This window comes from Ailuropoda melanoleuca, chromosome 16 (assembly GCF_002007445.2).
Source record: "Ailuropoda melanoleuca isolate Jingjing chromosome 16, ASM200744v2, whole genome shotgun sequence".
Classification (NCBI taxonomy): Eukaryota; Metazoa; Chordata; class Mammalia; order Carnivora; family Ursidae; genus Ailuropoda; species Ailuropoda melanoleuca.
Genome location: NC_048233.1, coordinates 13,950,661 through 13,972,241, shown reverse-complemented (window position 1 = coordinate 13,972,241; position 21,581 = coordinate 13,950,661). Strand labels below are relative to the sequence as shown.

The window sequence follows — 21,581 nt, the reverse complement described above, 5'->3', positions numbered from 1 at the left end:
CTAAGCTGGAAAAAACTGGATTGGATCATATTTACCTTTGTGTGTGTGCTAGTGCTTAGATCAATACCTGCAAAGAATATTTCCTTTTTTTTTTTTTAAATTCAAAGTGAACAGACTTAACTTTATTCTGGTTGGTTATGTTCTGAGATCCTGTCACGGAACTTGGTCTTTTATCTCAGAAGTTGAAGGTTCCCATAGAGTCAGCTGCACAGTTCCCAGAACACTAACACCACCACAGCCAATTACCAGGAGTGGGCTGCCCTGAACTGATATCCCAAAATACAAAGTCCAGTGCATGGAGAAGGAGCAGGGAAAGAACAATGGAAGCTGACCAATCCAGACTTCTGTTTCTATTATTTCTTTTCACATGGCGACTATCCCCAGAAGTTGCTGCAGAAGTTCAGGAATCTTCAGGTAAAAGAAAAAAGTGCTTTGGTGACCATACGGTGAAAGTGTTGTTAGGGGAAGGGAAGGGAACATGGGAGTGCTCTGGGTACTTTTCCTTCAAACAGAGAACATTTTCTAGGAAATGGAAAATGGATAAAGGCCTGTGTTGCCTGGTGGAGAAAAGAGAAGTGTTGTCCTTCAGAGAGAACCCATAAGGTGGAGTCAACCCTCCATATGTTAGTAAAACAATAAGGCCTCGGGATGATGACAGTGCCTCTAGAGAACATGATCTCTTTGGCCGCAGTATAGAGAGAAAAAGTATAGATGTCCTCAGCATTTAGAACTCCTCCCCTCCCCTTGATACCCCAACACCGTCTGCTTCTTTCTCTCTCTAGATGGTTCTGCTGCTTCCCAGAAACCTGTGTCGCTCACAGATGTCCCAGCGACCATGGAATTCATTGCTGCTGCTGAGGTGGCTGTCATAGGTTTCTTCCAGGTTTGTACAGATACCCCATTTCTATTACCCCCCAAAGAACCAGGAACATCCTAGCTCAGAGCAGCCATGACAGTCACCTGCTGGCCAGATGATACTGCACTAGAAGTCAGGGGGCACAGAGTCTGCTTTCAGCTTCTCAGTCAAGACTTCTCAATTCAAAGGCATTCCCAGTCTCTGAATTATGTGTTTCTCCTACTTGCTTCAAGAGCTCTGAGGCTCCTCATCTAGGACTGCTTTCAAACTTAAATCTGTATTGGGACTGCTGCGGACGGGGCCAGAGCAAATCCAACTTCTATCATCCAGGCAACACAGTAGCCAAGGGTTAATCTCTCTCTAAAGCCTTACCAAATAGGGAGTCCTTCATCCTTCTATCTCTTCTTTTGTTGTGAAATGTTGAAAAAAGGATGACCTTTTGAATATTGAAGGTGTTAGCCGCCATCTTCCGGATTGACTGCCTGGCCAGGGAAAGCAGCCATACATGAAAGGGCACCGCTCTGGCATTTTTATCTTTCTTGGAAGAAACATCTGGTGATTCTCACAGATCAAGCCCCTACTCTTATTGCAGGCCTTTTTAATCATTTCCATTAGTTAGTTACAACTCGCCATCACTCTGGCAATTCTGTGTACACAGCTTCAAATGGCTGCAAGTGGGGAAGGAAGACGGGGCGGGGGGGCAATTCTCCAGGATGAGAAATCTGAGCTGGAGACCACAACAGCCACCCTCGGAAAGGCAACGAAAGTGAGAATGGAGGGCTTTGCAATAACTTAAGCAGCCACCAGATGCCGTCCGTCATTTGATCCATGAGTAATTCCACGCTAAGGAAAATTAAAAAGGGGAAGCCTAGATTAGCAATTGTTCATAGCCTAGAATGATCCCCACACACCCTTTCCAATGAGCAAGATACCAACTCCCTCTGCATGACCCCAGAGGCAAGGCTAGTCAGCTTCTTTTCTTTTTGTACTTCTCCCCCTCCAGTCCAGAAAGATGTCAGAAAAGGACATGCTCTCTCCTGTTTACTGCCTGGAGCTTCCAGGCAAAGGTCCTGGGACAACAAGGAAAATGATGCCAGCTTGTTATGGAAGGACGGGAATCCTTCCTTAGACGTGGCTTCCGTGCTTCCTCCTGAAGGCCTGAGTTCTAGAGTTGGAACAACACGGGAACAGTATCTTCACAGGAAATACCTCAGGCTTAATGCACGGGAGGAAGACCATTCTTCCACATCCTGCACAAAACTTTGTTGATAATACTTCTGAGCTTCCATTTTAATTTCCTTTATTCTATTTTTTTTTCCTTTTTGGCCCTTTGACAGCACCTATTTCTTACTTTTGTATTCCTTCTTTCCTCCACAAATTGTTCCCAAAACATTGCTTCCTTGGGTAGATGAATGACAGTGCAGCCAAACTCCGCAGGCCTCTGTGGTTTAGGGGCCCCTCTCTGCTAATAAACTATAAGCTTTATGGTAAGGCCAGACAGGAGTTTCAGGCTGAGCTACAATTTTGTAGTTACCTATTAGCCCACCCAGCCTGGAACATTCAACAATCTCATTGCAAATTGAGCCTGCATTCTTAGAGGTAAATGTTGCTTCACCTGACACTAAAACAGGTCTGTGATTTTTTTATACGAGTGAGCATATTTCTATTCCCTATTCTCTATGTCTCTCCTTTCCAATATAATCCCTGTGGGGTTTTTTTCCTCTTGTTTTTAGGATTTAGAAGTACCAGCAGTGTCCCTGTTTCATAGTATGGTGCAAAAATTCCAAGACGTGTCATTTGGAATCAGCACTGATTCTGAGGTTCTGGCCCATTACAACATCACCGGAAACACCATTTCCCTCTTTCGCCTGGTAAGTTGGGTGGGCTGTTTGAGCCTTCTTCCAGTTTTTCCGTAGGTTATGGATTCATGAACTTGTGAGCCTAGAAAGTGCTCTATGCCTTTAATACTAATGATAGTACCAGGGACCAAGGAGTCAGAGACAATGATGACAAAGATGGAGGCTCCGCTCAAGCTTCCCAAACAGGTGTTGCCGTGAGATGGAAGGAGGACTGGACCGAGAGTCAAGAGGTAGGATTGTAGCATTGCTTTGTCACTGACCAGCTGTGAGACTTGCCAAGTCACTTGACATTTTTAGCTTCAATTCCTTCATCTGTAAAATAAAAGAGCTTGACCATATCATGCCTAAGTTCATTTTGAGCTCCAAAATTTTATATTTTTATATCCTTGGGAGCTCACTTACATTCACCAAACATGTTTTAAACAATCACTGTGCCCTCTGCAAGATACTGATAATAAAAACATGTTAAATATGTTCTCTGCCTTCCTGGTCTTAAAATATAGTCGAAAATGTAAACATAGTTTACAAGTATCTATAATCCAAAGAGCATCACTATGGATAAAGTATGACAGTCGTTAAAAGGATAAATGCAAAGTAGAGATTCTGGCAAAAAAACAAAAAATGATGACAGAAACAACTGAACTGGGATTTAAAAGGATAGGTAAAATTTGGACAAAGTAGAGGAGAATTCATTTCCAAGGTGGGAGTAATATCAAGCTTAGGAAACAGTGATGAAGCCAATTTGACTGGATCTCAGGGTACATGTTTGGAGAAAAAAAAATGTATGAGAAGTTTGATTGAAACCATATTATGGAGAATTTGAGGGTTAGTGGGTTTGCATTTAACTTGGTTGGCACTGCAAAGCCCTTAAAGCCTTTAGATCTGGGAATAGCATGAACAGGAATGTGTTTTTGAAAATTATTTTGGCAGCGATGTCTAGAATGAATTGTTAAGCAAAAACACAAGAGTAGAGAGGACTTTTGTTAGGCTGACAAAATCAACCATGCACTAAGGGTCTGTAGCAGAGAAGGCAGTAGAGAAAGGACAAAAGAAAATGAAGACAAGGGGAGTCTGGGTGGCTCAGTCGCTAAGCGCCTGTCTTAGGCTCAGGTCATGATCTCAGGGTCCTGGGATCAAGCTCCGCATCAGGGTCCCTGCTCAGTGGGAAGTCAGGTTCTCCCTTCCCCTCAGTCCCTCCCTCCCCCTTTCTCTCCCCCCTCCCTCCTCCCCTTTCCCTTGTCCTCCCTACTCCCCTTCACCCTTCTCTTCCCTCTTCCCCACTGCTCATGCACTCATGCTCTCTCTCTCAAATCAATAAATAAAATCTTTTTTAAAATTTAAAAAAAAAGTGAAGAAAGGACAGGTCCTGCTGATGATTAAACATAAAATTTCTGGAAATGAAGCAAAGTTTAAAGCCAGGGTATGTAGGGAATAGTGAGGGCCATATACAAAAATAGGGATTTCTGATGCTTTAGTTAGTTAAGTTTGTATTGTTGGTGGAATATCAAGATAAAGATGTATGGAATCTACTGGAAATGCAAAATCAGGACAAAAGGTAAAGTTTTCAAGATTTCTGCACTACATGGCCTTCCCCCTTGAGCTTCCATCCTATATATTTCATTTCCCATCCAAATCTCTTTTAAATGTATTTTATATTCAGTGTCTCCAATTTTCTTCAAGCTCTTACATACCCTGCTATCTAATCTATGCCCCACACTCTATTAAAACTGCTTTCTTCCAGGTCAGCATGGCTTCCATGTTTCCAAACCCAATGAATGTGCTTTAGGTCTTATTTAAGTGAACATCTCTGCCATATTTGACATGGTTGACTGTCTCTTTAACATTCTTTCCTTCCTTAACTCCTAGGAGCCTACTTCTGGTCCTCTTTTCTTTTCTTAGTCTCCTTGAGACCTCTGCCTCCATGTACACTGCTTCCTCACCCCAATGCTCTTCCCAATCTGGGTGATAGAATTTGCATTCTGTAGAAGCAGAGACTATTTTGTTCACTGCTTCAACTACAGAGGCTAGAAAAGTGTCAGTCATGGAGCAGGTGCCCATTAAGTGTTTGTTGAGTGAATCAATGAATTAATGACTATCTTTTCCTTAGGTAATGCAATTCTTTTTGACTATTATATGTCTGCTGACGATCTGAAATGTTTTATCTCTAGCCTGGACCTCTCTCATGATTCAAATGCTTGTTGTATATAACTATTTGGGATACTTTCATTAAGCGTTATGGTCCCAATATGTTCAAAACTGAATTTATCATCTGCACCTGCTAAATTATGCTCTTTCCTCTAAAACACTTTTATTGATTAGCTATGTTCATTTAGTCTAATTTTTACCAAATGTACCTCAAATCTGATTGAATCTATATTCTCCTTCACTCTTTCTACTTCATTCCTCATTTAGGCTCCTAGCATCTTTGGCAGAAACCATTTCAATAGCTTCTTAATTAGTCTCTGTTTGCTATTTCATATTCAATTTCTAGATTGGTATCACAATGATATATTTAAAATGGAAAGTTGACTGTGACACTCCCTTCCTAAAACCTCTTCACTATTCTCCATTTCTTATGAGATAAAAACCAAGATATTTAATGGTATATATAGTCTTTGTGACCTGGCCACTACCTGCTTCTCTAATCCCTTTTCTAGCACATTCCCAAGGTAGGCTTTACCCACTCACTAAGCAAGTGTACAATTCCATGACTTCACACGGGCCCCTGACTAGAAAGCCACCACCCTCAATGGCCCCTGTCACTTAGCCTCACCCAGCGAACTCCTATCCCCGTGAGTCAGTTCAGGATGTCTCCTTCACAAAACCTCCATGGAATCTTCAAATCGGCTTACCTATGCTTCTATAGTTCCATATCTCTATTTGCATTTAACGCCTTAGAGGGCATGTTATGTATCTCAGTGTCTGTCTCACCTAATAGTGACATTAGACCATGAGCTATTCAAGGGCAGGAACCACGACTTATGCACATTTTATTCCAAAGCTCCACAATATGCCTCTGGTCACAAGGACACTCAGAAGTGCCTGAGAAACTGACTCATCCCAAAGACCATCTGAGTCCCTAATCCTCTGCCTACCTGGACAGTAGCTGCAGGTTGTTAGTTTCACCATTGTGAAAGAGGATTAAACTGAGCTCCTCCGTGAAAAGCTTTGGTAAGACAGGTACGGAAGGTTAGGCTAATACCTTTTACGTGACTGCGGAACCACGAGGAGTAACCCTTCCATAGAAAAATGCTCATCAGCTACACGTCCACAAGTACTTCTTTCCCAGTTTGGTGTTTCTAAATCTCACAAAGGCTTGATTTAAAAGTCTTAGCACTAAAAATATTTAAAAATTCAATAAACAAACAAATAAATAAATAGTACTACCAAGATACACATGTGGGGAAGGAAAGGCAGTGCTGTTGCTTCCAAGGTCTCTACAGGCTTTCCGACCTCTAACGGGTGCATTAGCCTGGCTTGCAATGTCTTCTTTATAAAGCCCTGTTGAGGACTTCCCAGGGCAGTTCACGTTTCTTTAGCACTAGTGGCAGACCTCCTCTGAATGAACTCCTGGGAACCCTGTGTGTGAGATTATCGATGTGCCATACCAAAAGCAAACAGCCTGGTTCCTGCCCTACTCCACTGGCAGGTCCGGGAGAAGTTCCACCTGTGCCATGCCAGCTTTTAGATAAACATGTTTTTCTCCGTTTATACTTTCAAAAGTTTAGCCCATATTTTAATAGAATTATTATTTAGGAGTTTGGGATGACTTTTTCTTTCTTTTTTTTTTTTTAAGAACATCAATCAAGACTATTCTTTTATAAATTGGGAAAAGTGAACCTGTTGTGAAATTTGGCGTACCTACCTTCGTCTTAAATGTATAGTTCATTCTGTTCGTTTTGTTTGTTTGTTTTTAGTGCCTAACTTATGATAGACACGATGCTAGGTGTTTGTCAGTGTTTTACCATTTAATTCTCAAAAGAATCTGACGAAATAATTATTATGATCCCTGCATTATCAATAAGGACACTAACGCTCCATACTGCATAGTCTCACAGCTGTACAACAGACGTCTGATTCATACCCAGCGTTGCTATCTCCAAAACATGCCATTTCTGTGATACCATAGTGACTTTCTGAAGTACTTATGCCTGATGAAAACATTTTTTTTACTCCTAGATTCTTTCAGGCTCCTCATTCTCAAGCCTACTTGTTTAAACCTTCTCCTAAACCATTTCTCTATCCCCCGGAACAACTTAAACCCTAAGATTACTTCTCAAGATTTAATCGAGGCATTACATATTTTGGCAAAGAAATCTCAGAATGTAGACATAGAGAATTTTCAATTGTAAGAGCATATTTAGAGACGAGCTGGAATAATGGTAAAGGGAAAAACAGGAAGACTGTAAGGAGTGGACATTGCTGGATGCTTTGAAATGTTAGAGCAATCCAAAGCCAGCAAATGCTATATGCATGGAACACATCACTCTCCAGAAATAGTGCTGGCCAACGATATAAACGTGATCAGAAAGAATTTAAGTCAGTGAAACAATAAAAAGTTGTGTATGACAACCTGTTTGGTGTGTATGACAGCTTGTCTTTTGTGAGTATGACTGCAGGCAGGCCCTCCACCATCTCTGACAGCTCCCTCCTTGTTGCCCTAACGGAGATGGAATCCTGGGTTGAATAAACCATGAGCCTGTTCTAAAATGGAATTTCAGATATTATTTGAATGTTTATCCTGCTTTGGGTTTCCTCAATCACCTCTATTTTAAGAACTATACTTAGCCTAACTTTGACCCAGTGGGATAGTCATGGAAACACAGTGAAGGCATTCTTTCATTCCTTGGATGGTAGTGTGCTGGATTCCTATTATAAGAAATGCACCTTGCCAAACAAAGAGAATCAAAAGGAACTAGTGCGTAAAAATAAGCTAATAAATGCAAGAAGTGAGATATGTCAAATTATGAAATATTTTTTTCTAAAGTATATATTTACCAAATACACGGCGATCTAAGCACTTTATGAAAACCAACGCAGAAGAGTGAGGGTATTTGTCTCACAAATGATTTCTCAGTGCTATTCAAGACTCTTAATACTATAACTGTGGCATAAACCAAGACGACTTTGACACACTTTATGAAAAACTGGGTTCTTAATTAGAGAAATACACAGGAATTCAAGGGAATATTGTTGACGTACTAATGAACAGGAAAAAAACTAATCGGTTGGTACAGTGTCTAAAATATAAAATAATCCACTTCAAATACTCTTGGGAAGACTCAAAATTATATTTTAAGGTGGCAACCCTTCTGGCTTACTGTTTCTGTTTTTCTTCTGTTGCCTCTTTTCTGGGGGAGAAAAAGAATATGATATCTCAAGTAAAATTCTTTCCAAAACCTGGAAAAATATATAAAAAAATTTTTCCCCAACTCTTGGTTTCAGGGTCGTATTTTCTGTCCAGAAAATTATGCAAATCATTCCCTTTACAGAAGGGAGATTTTCTGTTCAAATGTTTCCAGGAACCCTACACATGAATGTTCCAGAATTTATTAGACATGGTGAACTAATCCGCCATGTTTTGTTTAAAAGAAGCACTACACACTGGAGAGACTTCAGAAGAGTGGATTCTATTAAAACTCTTTGCTACTTAGAGAATGTTATCACCCCTTAACATCCTCTGCCTCCAGTATACTGCATTCCTGATGTCCAGAAACACCTGGAGTAACTGGCACTTCCTGTTCTCCCTGTTCTGGGAAATGGTGAGGGACTGCCTGGAAAAGAGCAGCGAGGGAGGGGCTGCTGGCCACAGCACAGCTCTGTTAGCTGAGGCGCGGCCACCAGGCCTGCAAGTTCCTAGACAAATAATCAGGAAGTATTTAGACACATGAAATATTAAAAGGGCCCCGGTTGTGATTATAATAATGATGATTCTGATGTTTGCAATTAGCAAAGCCTTAAGTGTGAAGGAGACATGCCAGCTGGCAGAGCCGCAGCTCAGAGACTGTGTGCTCATTTTCTTTCTCTCCTGACTCTTATTGACTCTCAGAGTAGGATGGGAGGGGCCGCCAGGCAAGGACTCCCCCCAGGAAGACTTTTTCTCTTGCTTTGCTATTTCTGCCCCAAGCCTTCTGCTCAGAACTTTGTGAATATTAAAACAATTAAATATACAGAGGGAGTTCACATTTTAAAATATGCTATGGTTTCGATGATTTTTTTTCAAAACTCTGATTTTGAAATACATTTTTGTGCACTTCAGCATTTATTTGTTTTATAAATTTGAGTTGTGAGAACCATCACAAAATAAAGTGATTAAATTGCTAACTGAGTGAATGTCAAGCACTCCTGTGCCTCAGTGCCTAACATATAGCAGACACTGAACAAATAATTCATTTGCAAGGTGCTATAAGAGAATGACTGGGTATATTCAGAATTAATATTATTAACCATAGAGTGCATTGGGCTTCTTAAAGGTGCATATTACTTTTAACTAACCCGATGGGAGACCACCTTGAACAAAAGAAGAGACAAATAGGGAGTGGGAGTCATCATGGAAATGACAATAAGGAACAATCTCAGATTCCTATAGTTTAGTGAGTTTAATTATCTTTGTCTGAATTCCCTCCTGCATAAACTAAAATGAGACTTACCTCTGACATTTCTGGGTTGACTGAGAGAAAGTATCTTGGGGCCAAAACAATGGTACCGATCTAGTGCAAGATCAGATTGGGTAGGACCTATATGAGATAGCAGATACAAGGGAAAGGGGTTGAGATGTCCAAGGGTTGGTGGCCCAAGGATCTCAAACTATTTTAGGAAACAGAACCATTCAGGAGCTAACATTTGTCTATAGGCATAGTCGCCATGGGTGATAGAAGCATAATCTTGTGACTTTATGGGCATGAGTAGATTGGGGGAGGGGAATGGAAAACTCTGGAACAGTGATAGACAGTATGAAGTCCTATGTTTTAATATATCTTAATGCTCTAAATGCAAATATGGGATAATGGACTAGATAACCCTTCTACCAAAACCAATTTATTTTAAAAGCCAGGCAAGCAGAAAAGGAGGGAGGAAGGCTTTGGAGAACAAGCAAAAGAGGGAGAAATGTCTAGACTAAGATCTAGAAAAGATGAAAATCCAAAAAGAAAATGCTGCAGTGGGACTGTTTTTTTGTCTGGGGAGCTTTTCCTGCCAGTTCGTGAAGCAGTCAAGAGGTTGAGAAGTTCACCAGCTTTTTTAAGACCCTCAAGGAGCCAGAAAAGTAAACATCAAAATTCAAGGCCCAGAAGCAGAACTAGGAGGTAGATTTAGTAAAACACCATTTGCCCCCCTTTGGACCCTAAAAAGCAGTACCCTAAGAACAAGGATGTACCATAAGTAGATCAGCCCTCCCAAGGGCTGCAACAGATTTAAATCATCTCAATCCCTGTAATTGGATTAAGACGATTATATATGAATATATAAATATATATACACCCATGCATACATGCATATATACAAACACACATACACCACTACGCATACATAATTATACACATGTATCATATATGTAATCTACCCTTTGCTGTGCCATGGTATAATAGCCGGAACTCAAAGAAAAAGAGAAAAATTTTAAATCAGAGATTACCCTCAAAGTAATCTCAAAGGGGTTAATACTAAGTTTCACAGATGACTTCTCAGTAGAAAGAGAGGAATGCTACATATAAAGAATTATATCTTTCAAAAACTGAAAGAAAATAAATGTCAACTTAGAATTCTACCTCCAGCAAAAATAGCCTTCCAAAGTAAAGCTGAAATGAAGATATTTTAGGCATGGCGCCCAACAGATCTTACGTACACTAAAAGTTATTCTCTAGGCAGAAGGCAAACATCCCAGTGGGAAGCTCAAAAGTGCAGGAAGAAAGGAAAAGAAACTAAACTATAAGAATGTGCAGAAGTGTAAATGTATACTGACTATATGACAGTAATAATAACACCTTGTGAGATTCAGAATTAAAATACACAATAATAATCACCTGTAAGTCTTCACTGTCGGGTCAAGGAATGGAGTCGGAAGGAGGAAAACTATTAGAGTGTTCTAATGTCTGCATTGTCCAAGAAGAGACAAAATTGCCAGTTAAAGTTAGATTCAGATAATTAAAGAATGCATGTTGTGCAATGCATGCTGGTAATCCTCAAGAGAATGACAACAGCACGTATAACTTCTAAGCCAATCAAGGGAAAGAAGGAATAATAAAAAGTGCTCAATCAATTCAAAGTTGTCCAGAAATGAAAGAAAGTGGGATTTGGAACAGGCCGAACCAATAGGAAATGCACATGGAATTAAATGTATTTGTGTTTACCTTATATAAAATAATGCAATCAAAAAACAAAGATAGCAGACTGGATTAAAAAACACGACTTTGTGCTTTTTACAAAAGACATCATTTTAAAACACAGGGACCCATGTAAAATATAAAAATAGGTTAAAAATAAAGGGATAAACCCTATGATGCAGCAATTGCACTACTAGGTATTTACCCAAAAGATACAAAACTACAGACTTGAAGGGGCACATGCACCCTGATGTTTACAGCAGCATTATCAACAATAGCCAAACTATGGAGAGAGCCCCAATGTCCATGGACTGATGAATGGATAAAGAAGTGATGTATATATACAATGGAATATTACTCAGCCATCAAAAAGAGTGAAATCTTGGGACTCCTGGGTGGCTCAGTTGGTTAAGCGTCTGCCTTTGGCTCAGGTCATGATCCCAGGGTCCTAGGATCGAGTCCCGAATCAGGCTTCTTGCTCAGAGGAGAGCCTGCTTCTCCCTCTGTCTGCCTCTCCTCCCGCTTGTGTTCTCTCTCTCTTTCTCTCTCTCTCTCTTTCTCTACCTCTGACAAATCAATAAGTAAAGTCTTAAAAAAAAAAAGAATGAAATCTTGCCATTTGCAATGACGTGGATGGAGCTAGAGTGTATTATGCTAAGCAAATTAAGACAGTCAGAGAAAGACAAACCATATGATTTCACTCATATGTGGAATTTAAGAAACAAAAGAGATGAACATATGGATGGGGGGGAAGGGGGAAAAAGAGAGAGAAAGAGAGAGAGAGGGGAAAAAACCATAAGAGAACAAACAGGGTTGATGGAGGGATGGAGGTAGGAGATGGGCTAAATGGATGATGGGTATTAAGGAGGGCACTCGTGATGAGCCCTGGGTATTATTATATGTAAGAGATGAATCACTGAATTCCAAAACCAATATTGCACTGTATATTAACCAACTAAAATGTAAATTTAAAAAAATTTTTAAAGTAATTCCTACCTAAAGAAAAAAAAGTAAAAGGATAGAGCTATACCATGCAAGTACTTCCAAGAGAAAGTTGATACAAACATAATAATGTCAGACAAAGTAGTCTTTTAGGCAACAAGAGATAAAGAATGATACTTTATAATGATACATATTTCAATTTGGCCAGAAGATGTAACAATTCAAAATTTGCATTCATCTAATAAATGGCCTGAAAACATGTAAGCAGAAACTGACAGAATTGTAAAAAAATGATTAAATGCACAATCACAGTGGAAGATTTTAATACTACTCTCTTGATAGAATAAACTGATTAAATAAATCAATAAGATATAGAAAATATGAACTACAAAATGAACCAAGTGAGCTGTTAGTATATACAGAATATTGTATTTGAAAACTGCAGAATATACATAATTTTAAGGATACATATAACATATCTAGAAGTTGACAAATGATATAAATAAAATGTAGAAATTAAGTTAGAAATTAATAACAACATAAATTAAGAAACACACTTCTAAATAGCCAGTAGGTTAGAGAAGAAATAAGAACAGAAATTGGAAAACATTTTGGACTGAATGATAAGAAATCTACATAAAAAATTTATGAATGCATTTATAGCCCTGTAAGAGGGAAATGTGTAGATTTTAATGTATATTTTAGAAAAGGATAATGCATCCATTTTAAAGTGAGAAAAATGAGTTCCAGTTAGATTTCCAAGCTATTGTGAAAGATAAAATAGTAATGTTTCTAGAAGATAATATAAGAGAATATCTTCATGACCTTGGTGTAGTCAAAGATTTTTAAATAAAACAAAACAAAAACACACACCAGCTGTAAGGGAAATGATTAATAACCACAACTACACTGAAATCACCTTCTGTTTATGAGCAATAACTAATAAAAGGGAAGGTCCCAGTGAGGGAAGATAATGCAATATAGAAGCAACAAAGGGCTCATGTATAGAATGCATAAAAATATCTTCAAACCAGCAAGAAAAAGATAGACACTCAATAGAAAAACAGGCAAGTGATTTGTATAGGCACTTCATAAAAGAGGGCATGCAAGTTGTTACTCAGGGAAATGCCATCTGGTTAGAGTTTAATCCATTTACCTCAGCTTTGGAAGTTTGCCCCAGCCCACCCCACTAACCTTGTCTCTCTCCTACTAACTCTTTTTTGTTTTGTTTTGTTTTGTTTTGTTTTACTTTTTATTTTGTTATATTAGTCACCATACAGTACATCCCCAGTTTTTGGTGCAATGTTCCATGATTCATTATTTGCGTATAACACCCAGGGCTCCATGCAATACGTGCCCTCCTTAATACCCATCACCGGCCTATCACAATCCCCCACCCCCCTCCCCTCTGAAGCCCTCAGTTTGTCTCCTACTAACTCTTAACTGTTATAGTCATAGCAAACCAGTGGCAGCTTCCAGAACATGGCATCTCACATCTTTCTGCCTTTTTTTTTGCTTTGCAAATACTGTTTTAATTTACAACTCCATCCCCATCCTCATTCACCTGACCAAGTTTTAGCTACTTTTCAAGGGTTGCTTCTTTCTGGAAGATTTCTGCTCTTCCTTCAGGTGACATATGGGCCTGCTATTCCCTGTGATGACATTTCTGTTCACTTCTCTGTATCCCACAGGACAGTGTGTTCTTTGAAAGCAGAGCATATTTCCTGTTTACCTTTATGTTTTTTGAGACTTAGTCAGTGTTTGACATGCGGTAGATAGTCCAGAAACATTTCTCAATAAATGAATAAAAACAGAACAGTGACAATTTTATCCTTTTTGCATTACCCAGGTGGACAATGAAAAACTGGCTTTGGAAAGCAAAGACATCGAAAGCATTGATGCCACCAAATTAAGCCGCTTCATTGAGATCAACAGCCTCCACTTGGTGACAGAGTACAACCCTGTGGTAAATGATAGGCCTCATTTCTATACCCTTAAGTCCCTGTGTCAGAGAGGGTACTTGTCTCCATGGCAGAGATCCCTTCCTCCAGGAGTTCTCATCTTTTGACCTGTTAACTGTCATTATTGTTGTTTATGTTGTTGTCCTTATTACAACACTTTAGGTTTGATAGACTTGTCCCTATTCAACAAAGAAAGAAACAGAGTTATAAAACTTAAATACCCACTGGGGGCACCTGGGTGTCTCATTCAGTTGAGCATCCAACTCTTGGTTTTGGCTCAGGTCCTGATCTCATGGGTTCTGGGATCGAGCCCCACATCAGGCTCTGTACTCAGCATGGAGTCTGCTTGGGCTTCTCTCTCCCTTTCTCTCTCTGCCCTTCCCACTCATGCTTTCTCTTTCTCTCAAATAAATAAATAAATCTTTTTTAAAAAAAGAGAGACTTACTAGACGACTAGTGAGAAAGAGAGCCAGAATGCAAAGTCAAGATAACTGAGTCAAAAACTTCTGAGGTTTGCTGCCTGAGAGGGTTCGCGAAAGGCAACCCATCCGAGCAACTCTAGACCCCACTTGTCAAACAAAATCACAATATCTGCTAAAGGCCCGTTTTTTCCCCAAAAGTCTTCGTGACCAATACTTTTGCAAAATACAATGAAAGTAAATTCAAAGACAAACGACATATTAAAAAATAAGGCCCCCTAATCACATATTTGGATGTTACAGCAAAGTAAAATTTCCATAAAAGCTTTTAAAACCTCTCCCTAGCTCCTTGTGGACCAGTAACTAACAATTCCTGGTCTGGCACTCCCTGCGCAGGCCTAGGCCTTCACGGTGGTAAGCTTTCTTTCTAGATGTGTCTTCTTTTGGCGTTGCGTGCCGCATGCAAGCCAGGGGAAGGTTATGACCCCCCTGTTCTGATAATCTTCTGAGCTTCTAACTCGACAGCCTCTCCAGGTACCTTCTATGCCTTGTCTTTTATTTTCCCTGATGTAGATCGTAAAATGATAGAGTATGAATTTCCAGTGACTTCCTCAGTTCAGAAATGCTGCCCATCCGCTAATAACACGACTTGAGAGGCACATCTTGAGTTTTAGAACTCACGAACCATTTCTCATGTAATCTTCACACTGACATTTTGAGGTAGGAAAGAGAAAATTATTACACCCATTTTATGGAGGAGCACATTTAAGATGCAAGTGACTTATTCGGGATCCCATAGTAAGCAGGAAAGGCATAATGGAAGGCAGGAAGTTTAGCTGACGATGCATTAGTTTATATTGTCTATTTCCATCTTGTAGGAGAAGAAAAGAGAGTTCAGAAAAGTGGACTAACTTCCTCAAGGCCATATGACTAGCAATTTGAGCTCCAGACACAGCCCTTTGCACTTGTCCCTGCTTTTTTTAATGACTCGTCTGTCTGACTGAATCCTGTGGTTTATTCCATGGCCCCACACAGCCTTCAATAGGAAACACCCCTCTTCCTGTTGACTAAATTCCTGTCCACCTCTCACACCGCGTTTGTCTTCACGGAGTGATGACTCCATTTCTACTTCTGCTAAGATTCCAAACACGGGCACCTCAGGGGCGTTGGCAGCAATAATCAAACAGGCATTTTTCTCCCAGACTGTCGTCATTCTCATGATTATGTCTATAGAGGTCAGGAGTGCATGTGGGAGCAGAAGAGATGATCTGAGAGTCCCTGGGTTTATGGCCCCGGGGTCCTGGAGTTCTGCAGGTGAATGAAGGTAGGGGTGAGGCCCGGCCTTCTTGAGTTCTTAGGCCTGGCAGTCTCGTCTCTTACAAAATACTGATGCTATTTTTAAGTTCCACTTCAGTAGTGAAGGTAAATCACATCAAGAAGAAATCAGGTAAGAATTTCTTTAGAGAAGCAAGTCCCACTTTTATTGTGACTTTTTTCATTTCCCAAAAATGATATTTTTTTCACTTGGAGGCCTGCCCTCTCTACTATGGCTGTTTCTCACCTGCTGTTGATGAAGAGGTTTGCACAGTGACAACGAGGAGGCAGAAACCCACAACCGTGTATTAGGCCACCTGTATACTACCTTTTTTTTAAGGCTTATTTATTTATTTTACAGGGAGGCAAGGGCAGAGAGAGAGGGAGGGAGAGTCTTAAGCAGACTCTGCACTGAGCACGGAGCCCGATGCAGGGCTTGATCTCACAACCCTGAGACCATGACCTGAGTTAAACTGAAAAGCCAAAAACTCAAATGACTGCACCACCCAGGCATCACACTCCCCCCAGCTGTGTACGTTTAATGCACACACTTAGTACTTGCCTTCAAGGTGAAAAACCAGGCTGTGTCTATTAAGATTAAATTAATCACTTCTGAGATGCCCAATCCTTTCTATGCTAAGACAGCTGTACCTTTTGACTCCTTAGCTTTGATTTCTTGCCTTCCCCTAAACCACCCTCCATCTCTGCTATGGGAGGACAGACGCATGCTGTGCATTTAAGTAGCGGGATTGAGTGGAACAGGAGACGGTTGTTTAACATCCAATCTCCCAAATTTAAAATCTAAGAACTGGCTTTAAACTCCAGGGAGAAAGTCTTGGGAAAGAACTCACTGAACCCTCCTTGCCTACGTGTTGGCCCCCAAAGCCGGAGAATCTCTACAGAGCAGCGCGTAGCTTCCAGAAGTCTACTAGCTGCTGCCCTTCCCACCATCCTGGGAGTCTGCCCTGATGGTTCATTATTCCTCTGACTCTTCTCTTCCTGTACACACGCTGGTTTTACAGCAGTGCTTTCTGTATTTAGGAGGGAGACGTGAAAAGGGATGGGATATATTTAAAACAGAGACACTTGGAGCACTCAGGAAAAAGAAATGAAGTGAGCCAATGCCATAGTTTCACACTCTTTCCTGTCCTCTGGCTTATGGCTGTCCCACCCCCCCCCCCTCCATCACAGACAAATTCATGGGAAATCACCATCTCTCATCAGCAAATAAAGGGCCAATGCTTCCGGTCTCCCAAAGAGCTTATCTTATTGCTGAGGTTTGAAGTAGACGGCTTCTGGCTGAGCCGGTTTAGACGGGGTTTTGCAATGAGCTATGCGTAAGGCAGCATCCCCTGATGATTGGGAGCCTGGCCTCTGGAACCAGACCGCCTGGTGCGACTTCCGGTCTGCCACTTCTGTGACTTGGGGAAAGTTTGTGCCTCAATATCCTCATTAATAAAACTGAAACTTCAAGGATTCTATTAGCTATATGTAAAGACCTGGAAACAGTGTCCAGCACATGAGAAGCATTCAAAGGTGTGTCTGACTGCTCTTGGGACAGGAAGAGGGACTGAAAGAAGTAACTGATAACGTTACATGGTGTATTCAATATCCATTGATGTATAACAGATCGCCCCCAAATGTATCCGCTTAGAATAGTAAAAATTGATTCTCTCCCACAGTTTCTGTGGGTTAACAGTTTGGGAGTGGCTGGGCTAGGCGCTTCTGATCTGAAGGCTCTTGGCATCAGTCACCTGCAGGTTTCGCTCGAGTGTAGGACCCACTTCACGTGGCTGGGGAGTTAGTGCCGGCTGTTAGCGCTGTGCTGTGTGAATCTCTTCCTATGGTTGCTTGAGTGCCCCACACTGGGACTGGCTTTCCCCAGAGTGAGTGATAGAAGAGACAGCAAGGCAGAGGCCACTATGTCATGTATGACTTAACCTTGGAAGTCACACTCCCTCATTTCTGCAATATCCCAGTGGTTACTCCACTCAGCCTTAGCCGGCATGAGGAGGAGGGATCTACACAGTTGCTCGACGGCCAGACGGTGAGACTTTTGAGGGCCACGCTGGCGGCTAGTTACCATTTGTATTACGAATGGACAGCTCTCATTTATATTTCAGCCTACTTATTTACTGGGTTGCCACTAATGTGTTTTTTTTTCTCCGTGTCTCTTTCTTTCCACTATAACACACTTCCATTTGCCAGACAGCGATTGGCCTATTTAATAGCATGATCCAGATTCATCTTCTACTGATAATGAACAAGGCCTCCCCAGAATATGAAGAAAGCCTACACAGATACAGGGAGGCAGCCAAGCTCTTCCAGGGAAAGGCAAGTCTGAAATGGGAGACACCCTTCTGACCACTCAGTACCAGGACACAGGACACTAAAATAGAGGAGATGGGTCCAGGGAGATAGGATAAATAAGGAAAGTGAGTATGGTTAAGTGATAACAAAGTAAGAACTGGGACATAATGAATCACATTACTCTGATTTAAAATTAAAGATCTGGGGCGCCTGGGTGGCACAGCGGTTGGGCGTCTGCCTTCGGCTCAGGGCGTGATCCCGGCGTGTGGGATCGAGCCCCACATCAGGCTCCTGCGTATGAGCCTGCTTCTTCCTCTCCCACTCCCCCTGCTTGTGTTCCCTCTCTCGCTGGCTGTCTCTATCTCTATTGAATAAATAAAAATAAAATCTTTAAAAAAAATAAAAAAATAAAAAAATAAAATAAAATTAAAGATCTATTTTATACTGTTGAAGACCTATATAACCATATCTTCCCTTGGTGGGAAGTCTATTTTTTTCCGGCATTGAGAAGTGGAGAGAAAAATAGAGACCCAAAGATGCTGAAAATAAAAATCCTCTCTTAGTCACAGTGTATTTATTCTTGGCCATAACCTCTTAAAGTTTTAGACTCAGGAATTCTTTCTCATATAAAGCACCCATCATGTACCTGGTGTCTACAGATGTCCAATAACTATTTAGTTCTGTTCCTTCTCTACCTTGTGCAGCTCTGTTTGGTATCACTGAAATAGCAAATCTTCAACCACTTCAAGGCTACTGCATTAAACTAGACCTTTCCAGTGTTTACAACTGTCTGGTAGTAACATAAGCCAGCTTTCTGGAGGCTGTTTCCCTAACACTGGAGGTTTTCAGTGTTTCTGAATGTAAGTGATCCTCTAACAAGAACATTCTCAAGGTTTCTACTTTGGGTAGAAGGCTTGATTTCATAATATCAAATAGCTGACATTTATCAAGCATTCACCATATGCTAAAAACCGTACTGGACATATTAAATGGATCCTCTCATTTAATCTCTCCCAACAAAAGTCTATTTTGCCAATGAGAAAACCGAGTCTCAGAGAGGCTGAGTTATGTGCCAAAGTCACACAGCTAGAGAGTACCAGAAACAGAATTTAAAATGTATTATCTGCTATCCTTACGCATTTAGCTAATCACTAAAGCTGCCTCCAATTTTGTGTCCTTAAAATGAAAAAAACCTGATCGAAGGGATAAAATACAGAGAAAAAGAAGAAGAAATTCATTCCATTATAGGGCACAGACCACAAGTTGACTCAGTGCAAACAGCAACAATTATGAGATGTCTCTCCTGCGGACCTTAGATAGATTTTTTTTTCCCTTTTCAAACCTCTCCAACTGCAGGTTCTTTTTATTCTGGTGGACAGTGGGGTGCAGGCCAATGGGAAAGCGATCTCCTTCTTCAAACTAAAGGAGTCTCAACTGCCCGCCTTGGCAATTTACCGGACTCTAGATGAGGCGTGGGATACACTGGCCATAGCAGAAGTTTCTGTGGAGCACGTGCAAAACTTCTGTGATGGATTCCTCCAAGGGAAACGGCTGGTGAGTGGGAGACCCCAGGGTCGGCAAGTGGAGTTTTCCTCTCTGTGTCCTCTTATTTCCCTTTGAGCTCTACTGGATTTGATTAAGAGCAAAGGTACATGAGGATACACGGTGGAGAGGATCGGGATGCTTACCGGGATAGAGTCGTGAGAATAGAACTACACGTGCATCTTTGCAAACGTCGCACATCTTCAAAGGAGCTGAATTGGGGGTTTTACTGTGTTGTTGACATTATTAATGGGAAACAGCCCAAATTCCTTTATTTAAGAGTTCACGAGATAAAAATAAGGGTGGATTTAGGACTTCCGGGAGTTGTTAAATAGCTCAGTTTGCTAATCTCAGAGCTCAAAACCAAGTGTGGGCTCGAAATCTAAGTAACGGTGTCATGATGTTTTTCAGAGAGAAAATCATGAATCAGAAGAAAAGACTCCAAAGGTGGAACTCTAATCTCTCCCTGATACTTCTGCAGACTACTAAGTATTTACATGAAATAAAAAAAGGGCAACTTGAACCTCAGAGAAACCAAACAACGGGATTGCCGGGCCACACACACACACACACACACACACACACACAGCTCTCCATTTTGTTCCTTAAAATCTCATTTACTCTCCTTATCCTTCCTTTTATTTTTTTTTTAAGATTTTATTTATTTATTCGATAGAGATAGAGACAGCCAGCGAGAGAGGGAACACAAGCAGGGGGAGTGGGAGAGGAAGAAACAGGCTCATAGCAGAGGATCCTGACGTGGGGCTCTTATGGGATCACGCCCTGAACCGAAGGCAGATGCTTAACCGCTGTGCCACCCAGGCGCCCCCTTAGCCTTCCTTTTAAATTGTCTGTGCTCTCTCACTATCCATCCAATCTTCTCCGCATTCACACTGCGTAGTCCCATACACTGCAACACACACCACTGAGGGACGCCTTTAAGAGAAGTCCTGTGATGTCCCTTTGAAAGGGAGACACTCCTGGAGGGGGGTTTGCTCTGGGTTGTCATTTGCTGTGAAATCTGCTGTAGAATCCGTGCAGGAGTTAGGCACACCAGATCTTCTGCCCTTTTATCGTTGGAAACTCTGCTTTCGTCATAAGCACATGTCCCTCTCGAACTTGGGGCCACGTGCAAAAAGAAGGCTATTTAAACACCTTTCTGAAATTGTCTTTTTGCCAGGGTCAAAAGATGTTTCCAAGTCTCTAAACTCAGCCGAAACAGACTACGTAAAAAGCCCATGCTCGTTCAGTGTCCCTAACTCCCGTGCTGATCAACAAGCGCACACAGTAAATAAGGAGCCGTAATGTTATAGGAAGAGGCTGTCAGCTCTTTGTAGGCCGAACCTTTTGTAAATACCCAGCTCCCCAGTTCAGCAGAGGGTACTCCCCCTTGGGTGCCCACTGTTTAGTGTCCAGCCACGAGCCACTAATGTATTATTGTTAACTCTGTGGGTGGGATGGGAGGTGGGTAGAGACCACCCTGCATGAGGATCGGTATAAATGTGGCCAAAGAGCTAGGAATCGAATTAGGTAAAAGGTCGGGGAATAGGTAAAGAGGGGGCCACTTGGTGCTGGGGCCGGCTGGGGCTGACTAAGGGTGGATTGGTGCAGGTGGGGTGTGCAACGCAGCCTGTGGGAAACTGGGAGAGTTTGGCCGAGCATCGCTGGCCCCCAGGCTATGACTGTCAACACACAGATGCTACATTGTTCCCAGGAGGCCCTTGGCTCAGAAGGAAAGGGCCTAAGTGCTGAAGAGCTGAAAAACCACAGTGTGCACCTAGGACTGGTCCAAGTGAGGAACAGGGAGTGAAAGACCTAGTTGTTTCTTTCTGTGGCGAAAACGCCACAGCCTCTGAGCTGGGAGTGGGTAGCTGGCAAGGAGGCTAAGAAAGCAGCAGTGTGTATGGCACGCCTCACAGCAGCATGAGACTGATGGATTGTGGGGAGGCCATCCAGCCCATCCTCGGGGCTGCAGGAAACCACCCAGTCTCTCGCTTGAGGCTACAAAGTAGTCCTAGGATAGGCACATCCCAGAAGCCTCCCTTTGATCCTGTAAACCA

General features: G+C 41.6%; 2 protein-coding genes across 4 annotated transcripts in view; one reads left to right on the top strand and one right to left on the bottom strand.

Moving 5' to 3' along the window:
* PDE6H (phosphodiesterase 6H) overlaps nucleotides 1–21,581 on the bottom strand; it is a 94,611-nt gene that overhangs the window by 41,893 nt on the left and 31,137 nt on the right. The window lies entirely within an intron of this gene.
* ERP27 (endoplasmic reticulum protein 27) lies at nucleotides 256–20,055 on the top strand. Of its 2 annotated transcripts, XM_002928378.4 has the most exons (7): nucleotides 256–414; nucleotides 783–883; nucleotides 2,590–2,727; nucleotides 13,825–13,941; nucleotides 17,878–18,003; nucleotides 19,336–19,533; nucleotides 19,933–20,055. In XM_002928378.4, exons 1-7 carry the CDS (start codon nucleotides 321–323, stop codon nucleotides 19,978–19,980), a joined length of 822 nt encoding a protein of 273 aa, XP_002928424.1. In that variant the 5' UTR covers nucleotides 256–320; the 3' UTR covers nucleotides 19,981–20,055. The 2 variants fall into 2 exon arrangements, with proteins under 2 accessions (XP_002928424.1, XP_019664688.1); XM_019809129.2 differs by lacking the exon at nucleotides 17,878–18,003.

Excerpts from the sequence above, each read along its gene's own strand:
- ERP27 (XM_002928378.4), top strand. The coding sequence starts at position 321 with ATGGAAGCTGACCAATCCAGACTTCTGTTTCTATTATTTCTTTTCACA. Across the intron at positions 415-782 it reads AGAAGTTCAGGAATCTTCAG|ATGGTTCTGCTGCTTCCCAG; the intron begins GTAAAAGAAAAA and ends TTCTCTCTCTAG. Across the intron at positions 2,728-13,824 it reads CCATTTCCCTCTTTCGCCTG|GTGGACAATGAAAAACTGGC; the intron begins GTAAGTTGGGTG and ends TGCATTACCCAG.